General features: G+C 36.9%; 1 protein-coding gene across 10 annotated transcripts in view; it reads right to left on the bottom strand.

The window, feature by feature from the left end:
• PTPRD (protein tyrosine phosphatase receptor type D) overlaps positions 1-24973 on the bottom strand; it is a 526430-nt gene that overhangs the window by 115367 nt on the left and 386090 nt on the right. For 6 of the 10 annotated variants that reach the window (XM_059924740.1, XM_059924745.1, XM_059924741.1 and 3 more), the window contains 2 exons: positions 18810-18970; positions 8806-8918 (listed from right to left, as the gene is read on the bottom strand). In XM_059924740.1, the coding sequence (XP_059780723.1) occupies positions 8806-8918; positions 18810-18970 (274 nt within the window). The remainder of the gene's footprint in view (positions 1-8805; positions 8919-18809; positions 18971-24973) is intronic. The other 4 variants (XM_059924742.1, XM_059924747.1, XM_059924749.1 and 1 more) reach the window with 1 other exon arrangement.

Raw genomic sequence — 24973 nt, 5'->3', positions numbered from 1 at the left:
GGCTATTGTAAATAGTGCTGCAGTGAACACTGGGGTGCATGTGTCTTTTCAAATTAGAGTTTCCTCTGGGTATATGCCCAGGAGTGGCATTCCTGGATCATAGGGTAACTCTATTTTTAGTTTTTTTTAAGGAACCTCCATACTCTTATCCATAGTGGCTGCACCAATTTACATTCCCACCAACAGTGTGGGAGGATTCCCTTTTCTCCACATCTTCTCCAGCATTTATTATTTAACATGAAACTCTAGGTCGTATCAGAAAATAAACACCAAGGGTCTGTTGCAAAATAGTGTTATACAATTCTCCCCAAACTGCTCCATTGTCCAACGTGGAAAAAAAAATTTACAGGATATAATCAAGCATGTTAGAATCTGAATGAAAAAGCAGACACTAAGAAAACTATGAATTTGACCTCACTGTGGTATCTTTTCAATCTTTTGTCTGGCAACCTGGCTGTTGCTCACAGTCTGTGAATCCACGTTTTATTAGAACAGTGTTTTCACATTAGCACAATTTGAGGTGTTTTAAAATTCCTTCCTTCCAGGCTGCACACCTGACCAATTAACTCAGAATAGCTGGGTAGGGGAGCCAGACATTGATATTTTTAAAGTTCCCCGGTAATGAGTCTCAGTCCTTTGGGAATTTTTGATGAGGGCAGGGGGCTGTAACTTTACTTTTTTCGTGCAAGAATCAGAGTTTATGAGAATGAGATCAGCTTTCTCCTGGTGATAGCCTTGAATCTGCTCTAAGTCTCCATTAGCAAGCTTTAGTGCTTTAGCTATTATTAACAAGAACTTGAAGGGCAGCTCACAGCTGATGAGGACTTGCCAGGGTCACGACCTCATCAGTTCAAAGCTACAAATGCACGACATAAATGCATTTTAAAGGCACACGTTACGTCTGAGCAGAGTTTTCATTCTGAAGCTATGATACGACAATATACACTGTCAACCTGAAAAATGACAGATGTAGTCACTGAAATCTGCCTTAGGTTGGAGGAAAAAACATGACGGCTACTTTTAACAGGGTAAATATTTGTGACAGTAACTGCGTGGTGGCTTCCTTATAAGATGTAAAACTTTAAAATCGTGGCATTGTAAGCTGAGAGGTGCCTTAGAGGTTACTTAGTCCAGCATTTTCATTTTATACAAGAGGGCTCTGAGGTCTAGAAAAGTTAAGTGACCTGTATATTTTAGCCCATCTAGTCAATAACAAAATCTTAAGTGGTTTTGGCATCTTTACTGTTTTATTTCTAGAATGGAAGTTACAGTCTCCTCAAGCAGGGGTCAAGGGTTCCAGTGGCTCAATTGGCCAGGTCGGTTAGGTAAATGATTAAAGATAACCAGGTACTGAACAGTAAACACTTTCACAAGTAATGCACTCCTCCCCGTTTCTGTGCAACAAGGAGCCTTTTGTGCAGCAAGCTGTCTTTCATTTCTCTACTTTCAGTGGAGTCTCAGGAAAGAGAAATATTTCTCTATTTTTTTAAAAAAAGTAATAATAATAAGCTTTAGATGAACGGCAACTGAACTCTGTCTCAATGTCAGGGCCATCCTTAGGGCTGGTGTAGACTGTGGAGAACTTCTAGCAGGGTGCAAAGCTCTAGCAGATATCTTCCAGGTAGTACTACACAGCCAAGAGGGTGAGGCTTCTCAGGCTCTCAACAGCAACTGAAAACCCAGATAACGATGTGACTTTCCTCTGTTTTCACTACTGACTCAAAATTTTGTTGAGATCCAGTAGGGGTCAAAGAAAAGACCTTTGGAGGCCACATTTGGCTAACAAGATTGTGATCTCTGTTTTAGAAGAGCAAAATGTTCCTTTGGTGTGTGAATTAAAATCAAAGAAGGTTGAGAGTGACAGGCAGCATGTTTGTGTCCACAGGCACTGGGAGAGACACTGGGGAGGGGGCGGGAACGGGACAGTGTATACTTCTCCCATGATTCACTCTCTGTGGGTTCATCTATCCTCCCCTCCCCTCTCACATTAATTCCACCAGTAAGGAAAATGAAACTCAGAGGGGTGAAAGGACTTGATCAAGGTCATCATTATCAGTAGAACTATGGCTATGTGGGGAATTTGATCCCAGACCTTGTCAATTCTCATTTAGGGAACTTCTCAGTATGATATGCTGTCTCTTAAATCATTTAACACCCCTGGGAGAGTGGTGCCATGTACATAAATATGGGCTTATGAAACTGTTCGGGCTACTTATTCAGTAACAAAGGAACATAAACTACCCTCAGTTTGAGAAAATGTGTCAATAATGTACTAGCTTCCTTTAAGAAGGTATGCCTGTGTGACTGGTGGAGAACAGGTAAAGGGCGATTATACACACACCTGCATTTTTTAGTTACTTCTTACCAAAACTTTGTGAGCTTCCATGAAAATATTTTGCATGTATACCTTTAGTTCATGTTAAAAACTGTAGTGCTATTCAGCAGAAATTTAAAAAAAAAAAACAAACCCTAATTTACCATGTTTTTGCTTTTCAAATGTTCTGTTTTACTCGGTCAGTAATCTAACCAACAATAAGTTTCAAATGACTTTTTTATCTATAGAGAAATGTTTATCAAATACTTGCCATATTTTTTAACCTTGCATTAAATGCCAACAGGCACTTTACAACTTTATAACAGTTTTGTTAAGTGGAGGTTTTGAGGTCACTAAGAGTGGTGGAACATCTTTTAGATGATTTTTCCTGATAATATTTATGTGTGATAATGCGGTAATACTCTCTTCATGGTTTTCCTTTCCAACAAGTTGTGATAAAGGCTGAAGAACAGGTTGTGGTCATGGAACAGGGAGAAGTTAATTTGTTCATCAAATCAGAAGTATACCTACCTGACTTAATAAATCATAGCAACTTGGTTTATAAAATATTTTTCAGCTTTTAACATAATATGTACTACTTAGCCTAACCTGAATAACTACAGATAACTCTATGTTTACAATGTGCCTCACAAATGAATGGTAAATTAAAGACAAAGGACAAGATTGATTTGTAAGGTATAATTGCTTGTTGGTACAACAGTGACAGTTTGACTTAATCCATGACTAGGATCATCATAAGGGAAAGTGCTTTTTCAGGTAAGCACTATATGGCATAATTAAAAATCATTTTTATGTGGGATTTCTCAAACTGAAGAATTGGAACAAACTATGTTTCTTTATATCAAAAATATACCATTTATATACCATAGATTCAATGAACCAATGTTTCTGAAATATAAGATAAAAAGAATACATCTGGTGTTCTTAATCTAGATCATATGCCTTAGTTTCCTACAATACAAAATATGAATATAAGGAGATACATATAAAGATGGATCTTGTTAGCCCTGATCCATTTAATACCACTAATGCATCGGAAGAGATGTCTCAAGAGCTTTCAAAACCACTCAGTTGCTGTGCAGACATTTCTGCTGCTGATACTGCTATTTCTGATACGTTAACTTTTTATGAGTTTGTTTTTGTTTTTCACAGCCCATCAGTCTCCTACCATCCATGTATGCTTTAGGGCAAAACATATTAAGGTCATCCACAAAATGAAAATGAGGCTTTTATGTTGTAACATCTGAGCATCTATTTTTAAATCTCTTTTCTTAAAAGGTGCAAGTACAAACAGTAGAGTTTTGGGGTTTTTTTAAATAAATTTACTTATTTTGGGCTGTGTTGGGTCTTTGTTGCTGCGTGCGGGCTTTCTCTAGTTGCAGTGAGCGGGGGCTACTCTTCATTGCGGTGCACGGGCTTCTCATTGCGGTGGCTTCTCTTGTCGTGGAGCATGGGCTCTAGGCACGCGGGCTTCAGTAGTTGTGGCATGTGGGCTCAGTAGTTGTGGCTTGCAGGCTCTAGAGCACAGGCTCAGTAGTTGTGGCACACAGGCTTAGTTGCTCTGCGGCATGTGGGATCTTCCCAGACCAGGGCTTGAACCCGTGTCCCCTGCATTGGCAGGCGGATTCTTAACCACTGTGCCACCAGGGAAGCCCCTAACAGTAGAGTTTTGTTTTTGTTTGAAAAAAAAAAAAAAAATTTTTTTTTTTTGGTGGGGGAAGGGAGGATTCTGAGGAAGGGGTACAGATACTGGGAGAAAGAATTCTGCAGGAAAAGAAAATTCTAAAAACTTTGGACCAACCAAAGTGGGTTGGTCCTTGGGGAGAAGTTTGCAGGCACCAAGAAAGGTGGTGACTAGTGTACCATATGATGCGATTAGTTATATGTTCCTTTACACCTTTTTTTACACTAGAAAAAAAGCTTATTTCTTTAAGATGCTGAACTTCTAAATTTGCTTTGTTGGAAAAAGTAGAAATCGGAACACATATCAGTCATTTCTTTGGTTTTCTGATAAATCACCATCTTTTGACAGTATTATATTTATCTTAGGCATTTTGTGCAATTCTAGAGGCCACTGCCCAGAGGGGCTACTCGGTACGTGAAAGCTTTTTACAATACTCCAAAAATATTTGTAATTGTCAGTCTCTATCAAAATGGTAAATGTGCCTACCCTAGGACTCTGCCATCACACTTCCAGGTGTCTATCATTCAGAAATAACAACAAGATGTGAAAAGATCTGGGCTCAGTACTGCTCATTACAGTATTATTGGTAAGAGCAAAATACAGGAAATAACTTAGCATCCATTAATGAGGATTGAGCTAATATATTTTGTGACATCTGTAGAACAGAATAGCGTCAGTACTCTCACCTGTTAAAAAGGAGGTAAAACCTAATACAGTAAACTTGGAAACAGGTCTATTTTTATGTAGTTAAATGTTAAAACAGGAAATTTCATGTATATGCATCTGTCTATATACCTGCTATGTATTTTACCATTTAAAGAACTGTATATACATATTAAAAATTCTGGAAGGATATGCATGGAGCTCTATATGGTAGATATTTCTGGAGGGTCAAATTGGAGTAGTTATAGGAAATCGTTTACTTTTTATTTTAAATATTCAAAAGAAGAAAAATAAGTGGTGAGATGAAGAGTAATTTTTCTTTTCTAAAAGTGTTTTTTTTTGCCTTTTACAACTTATGAAACTTTTCAAACACCACAAAATGTAAATAATATAATGCACAACTGTATAGCCATAACCTACGTGTAACAATTGTTAACAAGCTTATTTTCTATTTAAAATTTTTTCCTGAATAAACATAATTAAGAAGTGTTGATGGGGGGATTATAAAATGACTTGGAAATTTTTTTAACAGAAAAAAAGAAAAGCTTTCCTCCCAACAAAAAGAGTTCACTTTTGTTTAACATGTAACTCATCTCTCAGCCATCCTAACACATACCCAGTTCCCACTGTCTACAAAGATGTGTCAGGCTTAATAGAAGTTTCACTAAAAGCATCTTTTATAAGTGAATATCTTCTTCCCTTCCTCCACAGATCTTAAAGGCTTGTAAAAACTTTTTGAGCAGTTAAGAATTCTAGAAAATTCTTCTACTACATCTCCTCTCTCATTTACTCATTTTGTCCATTTTATTCCATTACCCACTTGAGGTGATAAGTCTCACCTTAGCTAAATGATCCCTTCTTATGATCCCTTCTACACCTAGCTCTCGATTTTACATCGCTAAGTCACTGGTGACACAGCAATGCTACTTCAACTGACACATTCCACACCAGTTCTGACTGTCCCCACACACCAGTAATTGATGACTCCATGTTGTAAACCATACTCTCCTAAGAGATTAGGTAGTTCAGGTTCTTGCAAATACAACCTGGCTGTATACTGCCATCTGAACAGACAGATAAATATATTCGTGGAAAATACCTACAAGCATAGGTACCTGCTTTTAATTGGGAAAGCATGAGCCTTCCTCGTCCTGTTCAGTTGCTTGAATACAGCGTTTCACAAACAGAGGGACTTGATTATCACCTCAAATTTGGGAAGTGTGCTAAAGCAGTGTTTCTCTCCACACCCCACAGCCTCACAAAGATGGTTATTGGGATAAGAACAGATTTCTCCGTCTTGACTTTGTGCCTTAGCTGAGCGGCAAGGGACAAAATTCTGACCTTTTCCTTTCCCTGACCCAGAGACAGATGTGTTTGTGGTACTGCAATTAAAGAAAGAATTCTTTGAAGTACTTAATGTCAGAATACTGTATTTATATGAAATTTAAAATGTATGTTTCAGTATCTTTTAAATATGAAGCAGAATTTGGGGAAAAAAAGTCTGACTCTTTAAACCTAGACTCTCCAACAAGAATAAGTAACTTAAAATGTAAATAGATTTTTCATTCACAAGGTGAATATTTTTAAAGGAAAGTAGAACTAAGAATCAGTGAACTAAGCAATATGTTTCCTTTACCTTCTGAAAGACCTACTGAATTTCAAGTGATAATGTTAGTTTGACATTTTGTCATCTACAACAGACCCATCAGAAGTGGAAATCAATTTGCTTTCATGAACCAGTTCTGTGCTAGGGGCTGGTTATATAAATCACAGGTTTCTGATTTCATTGAAAATCCTGGATTGTTAATTCCCTACTTATGCATGCCATTAAGAAACATTGTCAAATTTTATAATGTTTGTGGATAATTATATACCCAAAGGTATGATGTATATAAAAGCACATTTCAAAAAGTGAAGGGCGAATGGTTTAAAATCCAAAAAAATAAGTAAAAATTAAAATTGTTTCCTGTGCAACGCCTAAGAAAGGTGCTTTAGAATAAAAGGATCATTTTATTTCATCATCCAGGAAAGCCCTTGGTTATTTGTGAATCAGGGAGGAAGAAATAGCACAACACATTTACTTGGTTAACAATCCCAACTTCTGCTCTCATCCCGTTGGCAAGTAATTGAGGAAATTCATAGCCACTGGCTGGAATCCATACTGGCTGAAGAAAACTGTAACGTTTCTATGAATTTCACATTGACAGCTAGGTACAATTTTCTGTGTACACTGGTCAAATTTTCAGGACAGCAGGCCACATCACAGAGCTTGGGAGGCACGTAGACTATTTCAACAAATCAGGCTTAAGCAGACTGCTTACCTGAGTACAACATAATGCTGCCTCAGTGAACAGATGTGCTAGGATCTTGGGACAACTTCTCCTGTTCTATGCTCTTCCTCTACTAAATCACCTCTGTCCTTTTTACTGTTTGCCTACTTTATTCTACTATCCATTTGAGGTGATAAGTCTGATATTAGTTAAATGATACCTTCTTATATACCTAGGTCCCCGTTTTAATTTGGTAAAGCCATGGGTGATATAAGCAATGTCACTTCAATTGTAACCTTCATTCTTCTTTCCAGTGACTTATATGGAATTTAGCAGGTTCTCTCTATAAATGGATCTCATATTCCCACATACATTGGGGAAATTAGATTCTTTATAGAATTCTTGAACATGGAGGTGTCTTGGTTAAAGGCATTTATATTTCCCTACTTGCAGCCACCAGCACTCTGCTAATAATCCTTTCTACACAATTGCCATTCATGTGATTATGCCTGGAAACATTCTCTGATGGCGCTGGGGGTGGTGAGGGATAGCACTCCCACTAGCTCTCTTCTTTTGGGGCTACTGTCATCATTATACTCAGCCTTTTAAATAAATTCCCATACGGGAGATTTTTGGCCATGTGAAAATTTTCTTTTACTTTTTATGCTGAGGAAGGTATATCTTTTGCTTTTTAAAGAACAAACCTCATTTGAGATAGAATTTTAAAAAACAACCCACTTCTATGATGACTTGTATAGCCACATTAAAAAATGCCAGGCATTTCTTTTAACGGAATAGTTTCTAGTTACTATGACATATCTACATGTAAGATAAAAAAATATGCTAAACACAATAAACTGTGTATTTTCAATTCAAAGCAATTCACTGCAAACGTGTAGTTTAATAAAAATCTGTGGTGTACCATACTGTGAATAGAATATCCATTTGACACACAAAAAAACTTTCAAACAATTTGGGGTGCAATACTACCATCAAATTTTAATCAAATAGACTTCTTAGATCAGCTCTTTAATTTTGTCCATTATCATCAGGTATTAAGACAGTGCCACTCAGTTTTATGTTTTTAGCTCTCTCTACTCTTCTTTATTTGCCATTCATTTGGCATAAATAAGATTTAGGTGAAAGAAAGCAAAATAGAGCTAGCCTTGAATTAACAATACTGTACAAAATGCCCCTCAGCAGGAATAATATTTCTCCTCTGTTGAAGCACTTAATGTTCTTTAATTTAAGAAACAGACAGGTTTTTCTTATCCTCAGTCACTTAGTGTGTCTCCCCAGTAAGAAACCTAAATTGCTCAGTGAGATTTTAGTTTCGGTAATATTTTAAAAGATACAAATTTTTTCCTCATTTTGTTTTTCTCCCTGCCTTCCCCTTTCTTTCAGAGTAACACAGACACAAATTAATAGGGGAATAGAGAAAAAAAGAATATTCTTTCCCAATGGGATGAATGAGGTAACATCCATCCATCCATCCATCCATTCATTTGCTTTATAAGATGAGAAACTGAATTCTTTCCAGATAGATGTCATTGAAAATAATCAACTATGCTAAGCCCATAAAAATGGTAGATATTCTTAAGACTATAGTTTTTCCAAAATTTGAAGGGAAAAAATTTTTTTTTTCTTTCTTCCACCCCACCTCAGATTTACACAAAGAATGTAATTTCCTTTCAAAACATATGTTTTGGTGAGTCTCAATAATAGTAAAGTAAAAGGAGGACAAAGAATTGTTTGAAATAAAGTGATCTATTCACCTCTCAAGGCGATATCAACGGGGCTATAAAACTTTCAGTAAACACTGTGTTAAGGACAAGAGGAGTCATGCCTCTTACCTGGTGTTTGGAAATTAAGGCGCCTCAGTTCTACTGGGTCTGTTGGGTGGTGTGAAGGGACCTCCTTACTGTTTGGTATGCTGCTCTTTCTAGAATCAGACTCTGCCCTCTTCCTATAGGGAGAGAATAAAAATTTAAGAGTAAGACAACCAAAAAAATGGAAACATTAAAAAAAAGCAGAGTTATACCCCTCCTAACCCCCCACCCCCCATTTTCAGGTTTAAAACTTTTTGTCTTTTGTGACTTTGTTCAGGTTACTTTTTTCTCTCCTAGCCTACAGTACTTCCTCAGGTCCGAAATTTTTAAGTGGATCACCTCAAAGTCCTCCTTTATCTCTGGATTTAAATAATTCAGTGATTCTGCCTTTAGGCTTAAGGAGGTGTTGGTGAGATAGGTTCGGAAACTTGTTCAGCTTTTCTCCCTCATCCACTAGTTCTATTTGTGAGGGATAGGATAGAGTAACCCTAGTAACCAATACTAAAATTGTGGTTACCATGGGAAAAAACTCAGAAACTACTGGGCCTCAAGCTAAACAGCTGAATCTGCCCGCCTCCTTTTCCCTTTAGGATACATGACTGGCGGCTACCAGGTGGACCTGCCCTGGATTTTCCCATAACCAGATAAAGACAGTAAGTGCATTTCTAAGATTTCAAGTTAACCTAATACCTGGGAGGAGAATCAGGACCACACAAAACCAACATCCCTTTTCTCTTTCCAAATTCCAAGGAAAAAACAGTGTTGGCCGTTTATGGTGTCAAGCTAACTATTTTTGCTTACGGTGTCATAATGTAATTTTAATAAATGTCTAGGCAAGAAATGTGAGGTTTTTTCGTAAGATTTCTTTATCCTTTTTTTTTTTTTCCCCCAAACAAATAATCACAGAGTAGTAGCTAGCTATTTTCTTTAAGGTTGAATTAGATTAAAAACTCACTTAACTAATGGAGAGCTTTTCAAACAGTGCTTTATTCCAAATACAGATTCCAGCAATCTCCAGGCCGGAGGCATAATCCTAGCATCTCACCCCTGCTCAGAGCAAAGGCATTCTTATTTGGAGAAAGGGTGCAGCAGTATTTAGGAACTCTCCCTTTCTCTTTTTGCTATGACGGTGGTACAGCTCGTTAGTGTTGCTGTGGCAGTGGGCTCTCATTCAGTGCCACCCAGGTCGGTCCACGGTTAGCCAGAGGGCTCCTGTTAAAATAGCCTTTCTTTCCATCTCTGCTCATCTGTATAGAATAAAACCAACCAGGGGATGAAGGGAAGATTGACGTGAAGGGAAAGCACACTTGATTTGCTCAAGTGCAATGCCTTCAGCAAAACATCCTCAGTGGAATGAATTTTTGGGGGTGAGTCCTGTTAGACATCTTGCTCTCTCAGAACCTTGGATTAACCTGTCTCAGGATTTTCTGTTTCCACCTAAAAGTGTCAGGTATAGCCTTAGGACAGAGCATACTGCCAAGCCCTACTACCAATCGGAGGAGAGCAGTGAGTTGGAGGCATGCCAAAGGTACTGGCAGCTCCAGTTATATGGAGTGGAAAATGAGAAGGAAAGGAAAAGAAGAGATGGAGAACTGGTCAGAGAGATATGAGAAAGAAGAGAAAAAGGGGCTAGGAAGACAATGGGAAAGAAGGATATGATGACCACTTTCACAATAGAAAATGTCACCGTGTTTATGCTGTGGGTATGTGCCTCACAATACAGAGAGATGTTTTACTATCGAAGATGCAGAATCTAAATGGGTTAATGAGACACCACCGAGTGTGGCCAATCAATCCCACGTGTTACAAACATATGGTTGGTCTTCTCCAAGTAATCCCAGCGGCCCTTTTCAGGTTTTGGTCTTTTCACACAATTTGGCACATGGCTTTACTGATGTGCCAGATCCAATGACTGAAAACTGGATTTTTATCCCTTTTCAAAATGGCTCTACAGTCTTTCTTGCAGGATTATGGAAACCACATGAAGAAATATCTGGGCAAGGAGACCCTCACTCTTGCAGATATTGTGGGACACCCTCCTTATCTTCCTTTGCACTGAGGCCAGGCTGAGTGATGTGAGACACAGGGAAAGAAAAGAATACTCTCTAAAGACATTTACTCAGTTGCTCTGGCGCCAGGGAAGTTGAAAATGCCATCTTGTTGCCCGATGAGTCTTGGAAAGCCCAGAGCATGGGACTGAAGTTACAATTCATAATTGTAATAAATGGGAGGGGTGTCCTGACATTTAATAACTAACATCTCCCTCACCTAAATCTCTCCAAGTAAGATAATCTCCAAGAAATCAGACTCCAGAAGTCCTAGCCAGCTAGGAAAATCAGCTGTTTGTTTAAATTTTATTTTGCTTCATTTAGTTTTGATGATCACAACATGGGTAATTCTGGCTGCCCACACTCTTTATCGCATTATTTTTAAACAGAAATGTGTTAAAATGTTCGTTTTCTAACAAAGAATTTCTAAGGAAGATTTGCAAGATGAAGAGTTTGGTCATCATCAGTAACAGTAGTCATTTTTAAAAACTGAATTTACTGTTGCAAAGTATTAAATGGCGTATAATGATCTAAATCAGGCCCAACATGAACGTAAGGAGTAACATTTTTTTTTTTTTCTGGTAAGTTTTCAGAGGTCTCATTATTCTCATTTTCATCTACTGATAGAAAAAAGCAACAAATAGTGACTTGAAACAGATTCTGAATTTTGCCTCGCTGTTTTATTTTTTCTATTAGGATTATAAAGCCCTAGGGTAAGTTTATTTCTCACAGTGAGAAGTATCTACCACATGCAGGGGTTATCTGGGTGAAAAGCAAATAGAAGATCACATGACATTTCAGATATGGCAGAAACTGCTAATACCGTAAAAATATGTGGTTTTTGGGGGGCTGTGAATACTGTACAACAAAAATGCTGCTCTGTGGTCTAAGCGGGGTTTTATTTTCACTTATTCTCACCTGGCTCTTATCTACAGGTAAAGTGGGGAGCAAAAACAAAAGGATGATCGTGTGGCAGATCATATCTATTTACTTGGAACAAAGATATTCAGACATACGAGTACAGGCTTTTGGAAGAAATATATTTATTTGAATATTCATAGAGATTTCAAAGAAATCAGTTCGGACACTTAACGATTCTGACATCATTAAGAATGGAACCCCAACTCCACGACTCTTGGTGTGAATCTCCTTGGGTAAGTCAACTACAAACTTTCTTAATTTCTTCACTTACAAAATAGAGAAGGAGTGTTAAAAGATGATAGCTAAATTGTGGCCCATTTCTCTCATTTTAATAGAACAAGAAGGTAGTGATGAAATTGTGAAATGTGGACAGTGTTATAATGAGAAGGTGGGTCTCTGAGTGTATTAAGTAGATTCAAAGTGTTTTGACTTTGGGCTAGAAGAACTATTTTGCATGTGTTTTCTGCTGGATTAATGGCAAGCACACCTTCTCAGAGGTAGTCCGTTTCCTGCCAGTGAAAGTGTAATGCAGCTTGCTGACCAGCGTTAAGTGATTTTAGGGACAATAATACAGCAGTAATTCTCAAACTTTAGTGTCCATCAGAGTCACCTAAGAGGGCTTGTTAAACGGCAGGCTGCTGGACCAACTCCCAGAGTTTCTGATTCAGTAGCTCTGGGACTGGGGAGCCAGGAATTTGTGTTTCTACCAAGCTCCTAGGTAATGCTACTGCTACTTGCCCAGGGGCCGCTCATAGAGAAGCATCTGCAATACAGCGTCGGGAGGAAGGCAGCTTAGAGGAGCACTGAGATCCTTTTCTTAGTTTAACTTTAATCAGGAATTCATATATAGATATCTAGGTATGTGTTAGAAAGCTAAAAGGTTAGCTTGGACTGATCAATAAATAATCAAGCAGTATAGGTATTATTATTATTATTGCTATTATTATTCAAGGCTGGAAGACAGGGAAAATAATTTGGAATTAAATATAAGTTTTCACTAAGGCACTGACATCAACATTAGCAGGGTGTGAGAATGCTAGCATTCCTGTACAGAGTGTCTTGAGATCAAACTTTCAGTAAAAACAAACAAACAAAACAAAAATGGCTCACATTAACACATACAAATGCTCATTTAACCTTGACTACAGACTGGTTTTACTACCTTCTAAATGTGGCTTTAAATACTCTATTTTATCTTCATATATAGACAAACTATTTCCCCCCAAATCATTTTAATATCAAAATTATTTTATATATCTAGGCTTCATCCATCTTCCCCTTGCCAGTTTCATCTTTTATATCCAACCTCCACCCTCACCCCCTCAATACCTCCAAAGTCTACCCGTATCTTTTTTTTTTTTTTTTTTTTTTTTTTGTACTGAGCATTAAAGGGGTTTGTTCTCTATTCCTCACCTGTCAGGTTTACTGCTCCATTTTAATGCAGCAAAGAAAGAAAAAGAAAGGCTAAATGTTAGTTGGCCAATGGTAACAAGAGTAACCATGACAACCAAGATTTAACAGTGCTCAGAATCAGGGATATATAACACATTACAAAATGTTAGCATATCAAAATATTTAAAGGCCCCTAAGCATGAAGCAAATGGAGGACACAAGCATACATGGCTAAGCAAAACATTTGTGTGTGTGTGTTAATGTCAATCTACAAAACACTACCACGGTTAATTATATCGCAGGAAGTGTCTGATGGTAGAGATATAATTTGATTTTTACAAAACATGCCATGAGACAACTGCTAATGTACTTAATGGGAATATAACCTCATTCCATATAAGAAATTAAGATAAAGAATCTTCAGTTAAGAGATACAGTATTCCTTTAATGATTTAAAATACCTGCAAATTGCATTGACCTGCACAGAAATTTGCACAATTGCATAATACACCACAAGGTAATAAAGTGGGAGAAATGATTTCTTCAAACACCTTTTGACAAGTAAGGTGATCATAAATCTTTTTCTTCTAGTAAAAGATTAAATACATTTTCAGTTTTGGAAAATATAATATTCATCATTATAAATCTACAGAGCATGACCCATTTATATAGCTGTGCTAATCCAGAAAAGTATTTTATTACCAGCCTCTGACATGACAGATATTTTCCTAGTCACAGAGGCGCTGCTGTCTGGGAACACTTGCAGCTCATTCTCATAGACACTTTCACCTGTGATAAGATGTGTATTGTTTGACCATGTTCTTTACGCAGAGAGTATAACCTTCACCTGAAGAGAATTCATCTAAACAGTCTTCATGTTGAGGCAAATTGCAAAGCATTTAGTGAGTTCTCAAGTGCAAAAAATAAAGGTACCAGGTCCACCTCAATGCGAATGAAATAATGTACACCCATATTGCTAGAGTATCTGGCTTTAAGGTAATCCAGTCCATTTCTTTTCAAAGTCCACATTTAAATTGTACAAACACACACATACAAAGTGAATAATGAAAATGATATCAAACACACAGGTTCTTTTTATTCTTAAAGTAATTTAGCTGGTTGTACCAGGTTTTTAAAAATTCCTACAAATGTTCTCCACTTGCTTATTTTTAATCAGTGAGGTCATCAGTGAATCAGCTGTAGGAAAATCTATTCCTCTGATTGATAGGACGAGAAATACCTAGTGAGTTGCCAGTTTTGTATATGAAAAGCCTGTTGAATATTAGGATGAACCAGTGCCTAGTGTGCGCTTCATTCCCTCTGCCACAGAAGTGTCAGCCTTACTGCACACATGGGTACATAGCTGGTACAAATATCTAAGTTTGAAATCTTTTGGAAGTGGTGTATTTAAATTACAGGCTGAGGGTTTTATTACAGCTCTTGCCAGTCAAGATGAATGTGATAATCAGTGATGGAGTCAACAAGAGGAGGGAACTGAGTGTATCACTATTATTTGACTTGTGTAAATTTGATTATTCAGTAGCCCCCTGTACCATGCACTCTCCCGGGCACAAGGAATAAGATGGAGTCCTTGACCTACAGTGTAGTGGGGGTAGAAAGCCAAGAAAATGGGCAATGGCAGTAATGGGGTAGGTTCTATAATATAGAGAAGTAGAAAGTGCTCTAAGAGCATAGAGCAGGGGACCCTAAGGCAGCCTGAACTGCTACAGCACGGAGGACAGTCACTCAGAAAGGCTTTCATTTAGTAAGTAAGTGGATCTTAGCTTAGCTTATTTCTAAAAGGTGAGTGAGTTAGGTTTTGCCAGGCCAGGAGGAGTGGTCGTGGAGTGAGCGGAAAGGCTTTCCAGGCTGAGGGAAGGCATTGCCCAGGGTGGGGGGGCGTGGCAGCCTATCTATCTCATCACAGCATCTCACAATAGTCTGGACTGCATTTCTTTCTTTGATAACACCTTGGAAATATACGTAGGGTTGATACAAAAAGAAGATTTAAAGAGGTAGAGCCCACAGGGAGCCAATGTTGGATCTGGGAAAAGGTGAAAAAGCTGAAGTCTATATTTTAGTCACATCTACCTCATGGTCTTCACACATATAAACATCTTGGGGTGGGGATGGAAATTATTTACTCTCTACAGTGTCCACTCAGATTAGACTACTACTATTCAAGAATGTGAATTTGGTCTAGACCATGCCTTAGCGCTTTCCAACCTCCTAATCCTTTTTTTTTTTTCCTTCCATACGACACGGTAAATACTTCTCATCCATCTTGAAATGCTTTTCATAGAGTCAGTCAGGTTAACATTTTATTTTAAGAATATTTTCTCTAGGAATAATTCCTGGACAGTTTTAGAACTAACGACTGAAAAGCCTTACATGTGTAGCAGATGTGCAGGGTAGATGAACATCAAAGAAAGAGCATTCAATTGCTTTATGGATTCTTTTTTCTTTGCAGGGGAGGATAGATGAAGGGCAACATGGAGTCATTTAGAAAACATACACACACACTGGAGGCAGAAATAATATCGTATTAATTCTATTACTTGTTTTTTTTAGGTTCTCAGATTAAAAAAGGTCAGTTATCTAATCTACATACTTACTTACTTATTTTATAAAAGTGAAGAAACCGAGGCCAGGACTGGTAGCATGACTTTCTACCCCATACAGCCAGCTAGTCACAGAGCTGGGACTTGAACTCAGGTTTCCTGCTTCCTAGTTTAGTATTTATTTTTCTAAACTTTGCTACCTCTTCTCTCTGCAGTTTAAATTGTTAAATCATTGTATGTATCACATATAGAGTACAGAATTTCCAAAAAATCCTAGTGCAAGAAAATTAACACTAAAGACCTACCAAACACATTTTACTATTCTGATGGCCCTTTAGGCCCTTACAAAGGCTCCATGACATGTTTTGTCATTGATTATTGGTTTTTAAATGATTAAATTTAAAACAAAGTCAAATGAATAGAATGTGAAATGAAAGTGTGCTCTTCCATATTAATATAATTAATAGGGATAAGTCTCAAAGTCTCCTCAGAGAGCTCAGTGAAATGTATTTCTTTATATGGACAAACCATCCACAGCTACAGACCCATTCCTAACACAAGTAGTCTTGTAAACAGGTGTGTATTACCAACAGGATTTTATACTCATTCCCTACTCAAAGTATTATTTGCACACAGGAAGTGAAATACTTTAAAAATAATAATGATGATGATAATAATACATTCAATTCTGAGTCATTACCAATGACCCATGTATAAACTGAAAGACACCTAAAAAGAGGGCTATAATGTGTTTGTTATATAATTTTCTTTGCTCAGAATCCAAGCTATTAAAGACACTATTCATTGCCTACAGAAGATTTCCTCTTGAACTGTTTCATGATAATCAGGAAGGACATTGTTGGGTCTACTTGAATTTCAAGTCAGGAATGTTCTTTACTGCTGAAGCAAGCATTTCTATTTCAGAAATGCTTCATGGGCTTTCAGATGGTTAGCTAAATATACTTAGCATTCGAGGATGTGTGCATTTCCCAACAATTGCATTAGACGATGCTTACATATGCACACACTAAAATGCAACTTCAACAGTCATAAAAATCTTTAAATACGATGCCTCTTTTTGCAGGATTAGGAAAAATTATAACTGAGTTTAGTTTTTTTCAAGCACGTGTGGATAAAGAAAACTTTAAAAGGATTTCTAGTGGGTTGGCCAAAAAGTTCGTTCGGGGTTTTCCAGATGAAAACCCCGAACGAACTTTTTGGCCAAGCCACTAATTACCAAGCTTATAAACTTATTTCTTCACATTTACATAACTAATTCACAAGGCCACGCGCATATCTACTGCATGGCATGACTTAATGAGAGCCAGAAAGATCATTCGAATGAAACACCACTTAAAAAAAGGTAAGCATCTTGTTCATTTTGAGTAATCATACACTGTCACGTGATATGATCTAGAAATGCAACTGTCAGCAACCACTTGTTTTCTGATCTGACTCCCACAGCAGGATGTGACCACTTAAATAAATATTTCACAGAAAACAATTAGAACTCTATTTTTACTTTTTTCTTATTGTATTCTCTTCTGGTAATAAGTGTGGTACCTGAACAGCAAAGCTGTTGCTTGGACTCGGGCTCACATAGGATTTCTTACTGTTCTGGAGTATGTGGGGACCTCGCACTTCCTGCCCTTAAGGTACAGACTGGGATGGGAAGATTGAAACCATCAACTAAGATATTTTGGCCTTCAAGCACTTGCTTTTTCAGCTATTATTTTATGGAGTGGACAATTGAGTGATCAGGAAAAATAATTTTTTTCTTTAGAAGAGGACAGGCGATTTAATGGGCTATGGTATGAACATCTTTAACTAACTTGTTCTTTTTTTCTCAACCCTGGAATAGAATGGAATACAGCCTCATAAGAGAGAGTTTTTCAAGGGAGAAGTGTCTGTCTTGAAAAGTATTTTTTTGAGTCCAAAGAAGAGCTTATGAAAAAGCTATTCCAAGAACATAAGAACAAAGGAATGCAGGTAGGAATAATTAATGTAAACCCAATGAAGGGAGATATATGGGTAGGAAAAAGAGATAATGAAAAGAAGATATCTTGTCAGATTAAACATGTAAGCAAGCAAGAATCAAAATGAAGACATTCTCATCTAATTTTGAAGGTCAAGGTTATAGTGAGGGACGAAGAGAGTAACTTCACAGTAGCATTCTGACAGATGACACACTACAAAGGAAACAGATTAAAGTTTCATGAAAATAAAATTTGGAATGGAAGAAAAGAAAAACTGATATAAAGGGAGAGAGTTCAGAATTTAGTCATTCTACATGTTTAAGAGAGTAGATGTTAATTTTTAAAATTTTGTACATTATGATATTATATTTTTAGGTCAGAAAGGATTAAGGGGAAGAATTACTCACGTCTTCTATCCAACTGCCTAAGCAGTGACCTAGGGGAAGAAATCTTGCTTATGTGTAATGGAGGCAGAAATGGGATTGACAAGAGTGGATCAGAAAACATGGGTAAGTGTGGGTTATTTGCATCCCACCTGTGGTCAGACACTAAATCATATTGATACTTGGGGGTATCAAGACTAAGGTTATATTTTTTTTTAAAGGAAAATGGTACCTTGCATTTCCTCTTGGACACAAATAGGAAAGGGAAAAGTTCATCCTCTTCCTCTCTTTTCTTTCTTTGATCTTCAATTTTTAGCCACTTTTGCTAACTTTTGAAAATAGCCACGGGGGTGGGGGGAGGGTGGGGAATCTCAGCCCACATGCAAGTTAGTTAGACTTATGCAATGGACACAAATGTGCAAACTTGATCTAAAACAATCCAGTGTGAGCTTCCTTGGGATTATCTGCTTGTGAATGTAGTGACATCTCAGCTGTCATACAAAGCGCTCATTCTGCGTAAGTATCTCAGAAGATGGAGGTGGGGATCCATGCCTGCTGGGCAACAGAGTCTATACCACACGGTGAATGAGATTTTAAATAGCTGAGTCTTTACATTTTGTTCTAACGCTGATGGACACATTTTTTTTCCAGTGATTATTGGAAGTATTTCTACTAAGATCAACCACACAATGACCCTAGAAGGATAATTAATAAAGTCTTTGCAATAGAAATATTGGGCAAACCTACCTTTTATAAAGAAGAATAGCTATGACAATGCAGATGATAAAGACCACCGCAAGGACAGGACCTACAACCCAGATCAAGCCTTCTTCCTCATCTGTGATTGGCTGTGGATCCAAATCCATTGACACAACGGGATCCGAGTAAGGGCTGGTTGCATACATCTTCTGAGGAAAAACAGAATCTATGTCAGTTATAAAATAATATGACTTTCTAGAAAGTATCTTTAGCATTAGAAGAAGCAAAGATTCAGAACATCGTGGATTTGATAATAAGTAAGTAAGTGTGTAAAATAAAAAAGGAGGGGAGAGAAAAAAGAGGTTTTGTAATTGAAATTTCCTTTAGAGTATTTTACAATAAAATCATTTTTGATGGTATAAGTTACTCACTCCATAGATACTTTTTCACTGGGATCTATATGTGGCATATTAATTAAATGATCTTATGAAGTGTAAGTACCAGTAAATTAAGCGGTCACAAAATGTTCAATGAGCATTTACATTGTGCCAGTGTGTTACATGCAATGTGAAAAATAAACAAAAAATATTATAGTTCCAGCCATTAAGATAGCATCACTTACTCAGTTGAGACCAAATTAAAAGTAAACATTTATACAGAAAATATCAGTATTGCATTAAATTATGTAAGTACTCCTATTTCTATTTAATTAATTTTATTACAGTACTGCTCAGAGGTTGGTATGACTGTTCCCAAGAGAAAATTGATAAACAGAAAAGGAAAACCTTAAATACACTGTTTGTGGGAATGTAAATTGGTACAGCCATTATAGAACACAGTATGTTGGTTCCTCCAAACATTAGAAATAAAAGTACCATATGACAAATCCCACTCCTGGGTATATATCCAAAGGAAATAAAATCACTGTCTCAGAGAGGGAGAGATATCTGCATACCTGTGTTCTCTGCAGTATATTCACAATATCTAACAAACACATGGAAGCAACATAAGTTTCTTTTTATGGATAAATATGGTTATATATATATATATACACACAGATACATACACACATAATGGAATATTATTACTCAGCCATTAAAAGGAGAAAATCCTGCCATCTGCGATGACATGGATGAATCTGGAGGGCTTTATGCTAAGTGAAATAAGCCAGACAGAGAAAGACATATATTGTACAGTTACAAGAAGAATGAGTGCTGAAAATCTAAAGTGCAGCAAGGTGACTATAGTGAGTAACACAGAATGGTATACCTGAAAGTTTCTGAGAGTAGATCTTAAACATTCTCACCATAAACACGAAACAAACAACAGTTAATTATCTATCTATCTATCTATCTTGGTAACCACAGCATTTGTGTATACAGAGCTATATAAAATCATCACATTGTGCATTTTAAATATGTGCCACTATATTTGGCAATTATTCCTCAATAAAGTTGCAAAGATAGATATGGAAAGTTACTTGGGGAAGGAAGCCACTGCATATCCATGGAGTCTGTTTCTGTAATATCTTGTTTTGTTCTGTCCTATTTTAGACTCTCTCAGAAAAATATTCTCTTGACTCTGCCCCTCTTTAAAATACTATTTTTCCCAATAGAGACCAGTCCACATTCACGAGCTGCCCCACATGTCTTAAGAATAAACAAACAAACAAACAGCTCACACAGCTCAATAACAAAAAAACAAACAACCCAATTAAAAAATGGGCAGAAGACCTAAATAGACATTTTTCCAAAGAAGACATACAGATGGCTAAGAGGCACATGAAAAGATGCTCAACATCACTAATTATTAGAGATGCAAGTCAAAACTACAATGAGGTATCACCACACACGGGTCCAAATGGCCATCTTCAAAAAGTCTACAAACACAGTAAATGCTGGAGAGGGTGTGGAGAAAAGGGAACCCTCACACACTGTTGGTGGGAATGTAAGTTGATACAGCCACTATGGAGAACAGTATGGAAACTAAAAATAGAACTACCATATGACCCAGCAATCCCACTACTGGGCGTATATCCAGAGAAAACCATATTTCAAAAAGATACGTGCACATGTACCTCATCCTCAGGTCCATCCACCCTCTTTCCAGTCTCACAGAACCACATTTCTCATTACCTCATTCATGTTCACCCAAACCATATCAAGAATTTCTTCCTTCCTCTAACAAACAGTCTCCACTGCTGCTAGAGTTATGATCCTAAACTGCATCTGTAAAACCTTCAGGAGGCTCTCTGGGGATTCCTAAATAAAAGCTAGACATCTTAGCATGATTCTTAAGGGCCTCCACAATTTTGTTTGAAACTTTCTTACCACATATGACATGTTTCGTCACAATAGACTTCTTGCTGCTGCTACCAAAATGCTCTATTCTCTCTCTTTAACCCTCTCACAAGTTCCACAACATTTAGCTCCCGCAATCCGACTCCAAGGCCTCACTTAAATTTTGCCTCCATTGAAGCTGCCTCTCCTTAACTGGAAGTAATCAATCAGTTATTTCACAAAATGTAGGTAAAAGTCATTTTAACAGTTTGAAGTAGTCCTATTTGTTTTTTAATGGTAGTGGCCAGACTCTATTTTGGTTTTTCATTTGTGTACATGCCTTTTATCTTCTTTAAGGAAACTATAAACTCCTTGAAGGTAACGATTTACATACAATTTGTGTTTGTATGCTTAAAGCAGCAAGTACAGAACTTTGCATTTAGTGGGTTCCCAGAAAATCTTTGTTGAATAAAATAAAATGCCCATTTTTTTCAAATGGCTGACATTATTAAAGCATGAGAGAGTATACTCACTTTTCCACTATCAGTAAATATATTTAATTATTTTCAGTCTGCATTTTTTAACAATTTGGGCATATATTCTGAATTTAAGTAGGACAAATTCAGCAGTCAATCATCTGGAGAACACATGCCCACTAAATGCCTGTATGCTATTCTCCCTTTCCATTTTCCTATGTCCAGGAAAGAGATTGACAAGACTTTCGGATTTTCTAATGCATCTAAAGAATACAAAAACTCAATATGTTTCTAACCTTCTTAGAGGCAGATTAAAAAAAAAACAAAAAGGATATGTACAGCGTAAGGATTTACACAAAGGACTTAGCAAATACACTCTATGTGCAAGAAACATGATTCTTTTATATAATTGTTTGTTTTGGTTTAAATTTTCCCCTTTCCATTACTTGTAGGTCACACTCAAATTGTTTGGGAGACTAAAGTAAGCAAGACTCTCTGATTTGAAATTCTTTACCAAGAGCCTTTGAGATAATAATCTTGGTTAGCCAAGATGGAAATCTAAGCCGAGGTTTTTCCCAAAGTACATAGATTTCCAACCCAAATCAGGAAACAGAGACATGTGAAAATGAAAAGAAAACAGAACGGTAAAATGATATCAGCCTTATGAAAAGTAGAATTTGTTCAGTATGTGGGAGTAATGGAAAAGATGAAACGTTTGGTCATTCTAAACCAGTCCTTTGATATTCTTAATGAGGCAGTTAATTGGGGAAAAGCTCATGTCTTTGGGGGGAAGGGGGATATTTTCTGTATGCAAATTATCATCCCACCCTTGGAGTGGTTAGGCACTTTAACAATCACTCTTGAAAATTTGAGGTTTACAAAAGACTGTATCACTACCAGCATTATACTAGCTGGATACAAGTCTCTTCTATAAATGCTGGCATGAACACACATAGAAAGCATAAAGGAAATACTGTTAGCTTTGAGAGCGATGTTGAAAAAGATGATGGAGAAAAGGGGCAATTTAGACAATACATATTTGGGAAGAAATCCTAATTATATAATTAATGAAACAGTGAGATGACATACTAAGGGAAGAGGTAAACTATTCATCAATGGAACTATTCATCAGTGGTGATACATTTCAACACTAGTTGAAATGTATCAACTAGTTGAAACATCTGTTAGAAACCAGAGTCTCTGACAGTGCACGATCTGATGAGATTCCTTTTTGCTGGATTCTCTGATCTATCTCAGTGCTCTGAACGTGCTTTCTGAAACGTCCTAGAGCTATTTAAAGAAAATGTCTTTCAAATATCTACAAGTCATTAAAAAAAGGATAAGATGATTCCAACATTCCATTCCCTTGATATTCTGCCTTAAAACCTTCAACTAGGAAGAGAAAGCATATCTGTGCATTAAAATTTCAGGAAGCCCATCACTTTGTTTTCAAATGACATCCTGTGCACAAAAAAAAAAAAAAAAAAAACAGGCAGAAAGGCTGCCTTTGTGTTTTGATTTTCCACGAGGGAATTCCTTCAGTCATTTGAAGAGAAGCTCCACTGTACATGCTAACACCTGATGTGGAGAAATCTTTGATATATCTCAGACTTCCTATACCAGGGAAGGGACTGGCTCTATCTAGTTGCCACACCTGTCAGTTTTAAGCCCCATTAGAAAGGTATGGTTTCGAATATGTATATTAAATGTTAATGTGAACCGCCACTTCAAAATCTACCTCCCTCCCATCTACAATTTCTCGCCCTCTCTCTCTCTCTGTTTCTAACATTCAAAGCAGCTGAAGCACAAAATGACATAAGAGCAAGATGAATTACATAAAAGAAGACAACTCATTATTTAGAGTACCTTAGGAATTCTCTGTTTTATTGAATTGTTTTCTAACTTTCTTGGCTTTTCACTGATAAAGTCCCTGGTAAATTGCTATAATTTAAAACACAGGCTATGCTTGCCTTTTCCTAGATAGAACTTCCCTTGAATCTGGGCAGAAAGCACTATGGGTTCACTGGTAGCTATAGGAGAATAAAATACATACCATCACCCCACCCCATCAATATTTTCAAATACTTGGAAATGTACTATGTTTAATCTCAGAGCTTGTTAGTTACTATTGTAATCACACAGGCTAAGATCTACTAGGTCTTATGCAACATACCTAATATTAAATATGTATTTGAGAACAGTCATTTTAATAGGATGAGGAAGGAGATGAGCAATGATGGCTGTCACCCTCCTATCCAGATGTGTGTCACATCAAAAGGTCTTAAGAACCATGCCCCTATAAAAGGCATCCAAATTGGAAAGGAAGAAGTAAAACTGTCATTATATGCAGATGACATGTACTATATATAGAAAACCCTCAAGTCTCCACCAAAAATATTATTAGAACTAGTAAATACATTCAGTAAAGTTGCAGGTTACAAGATTAACATACAGAAATCTTGCTTTTCTATACACTAATAATGAACTATCAGAAAGAGAAAGCAAGAAAACAATCCTGTTTAAAATTGCATCAAAAAGAATAAAATATCTAGGGATAAACTTAACCAAGGAGGTGAAAGACCTATACTCTGAAAACTATAAAACACTGATGAAGAAATTCGAAAATGATAAAAAGAAATGGGAAGATATTCCATGTTCTTGGATTGGAAGAATTAATATCGTAAAATGTCCATACTACACAAGGCAATCTACAGATTTAATGCAATCCCTATCAAATTACCCATGGCATTTTTCACAGATCTAAAACAACACTAAAATTTATATGGAACCACAAGATTCTGAAAAGCCAAAACCATATTGAGAGAAAAAGAACTAAGCTGGAGGAATCATGCTCCCTGACTTCAGACTATACTATGAAGCTACAGTAATCAAAATACTATGGTACTGGCACAAAAACAGACACACAGATCAGTGGAAAAGAATAGAGGCTCTAGAAATAAACCCATGCACCTATGGTCAATTATTCTACTACAAAGGAGGCAAGGATATACAATGGAGAACAGACAGTCTTTTCAACAAGTGGTGCTGGGAAAGCTGGACAGCTACCTGTCAAAGAATGAGATTAGAACATTCCCTCACACCATATACAAAATAAACTCAAAATGGATTAAAGACCTAAATGTAAGACCTGAAACCATAAAACTCCTAGAAGAGAGCATAGGCAGAACATTCTTTGACATAAATTGTAGCAATTTTTTTTTTTTGGACCTCCTAAGGCAAAAGAAATAAAAGCAAAAAACAACAAACAAAAAATGGACCTAATTAAACTTAAAAGCTTTTGCACAGCAAAGGAAACCATCAAAAAAACAAAAAGATAACCTACTGAAGGGGAGAAAAATATCTGCAAATGATATGACCAACAAGGGCTTAATATCCAAAATATATAAACAGCTCCTACAACTCAATATCAAAAAAACAGACAACCCAATTAAAAATG

The sequence above is a fragment of the Balaenoptera ricei genome, chromosome 6 (genome assembly GCF_028023285.1).
Source record: "Balaenoptera ricei isolate mBalRic1 chromosome 6, mBalRic1.hap2, whole genome shotgun sequence".
Taxonomy (NCBI): Eukaryota; Metazoa; Chordata; class Mammalia; order Artiodactyla; family Balaenopteridae; genus Balaenoptera; species Balaenoptera ricei.
The sequence above is the reverse complement of the archived record's forward strand: the minus strand, read 5'-3'. Positions and strand labels throughout refer to the sequence as shown.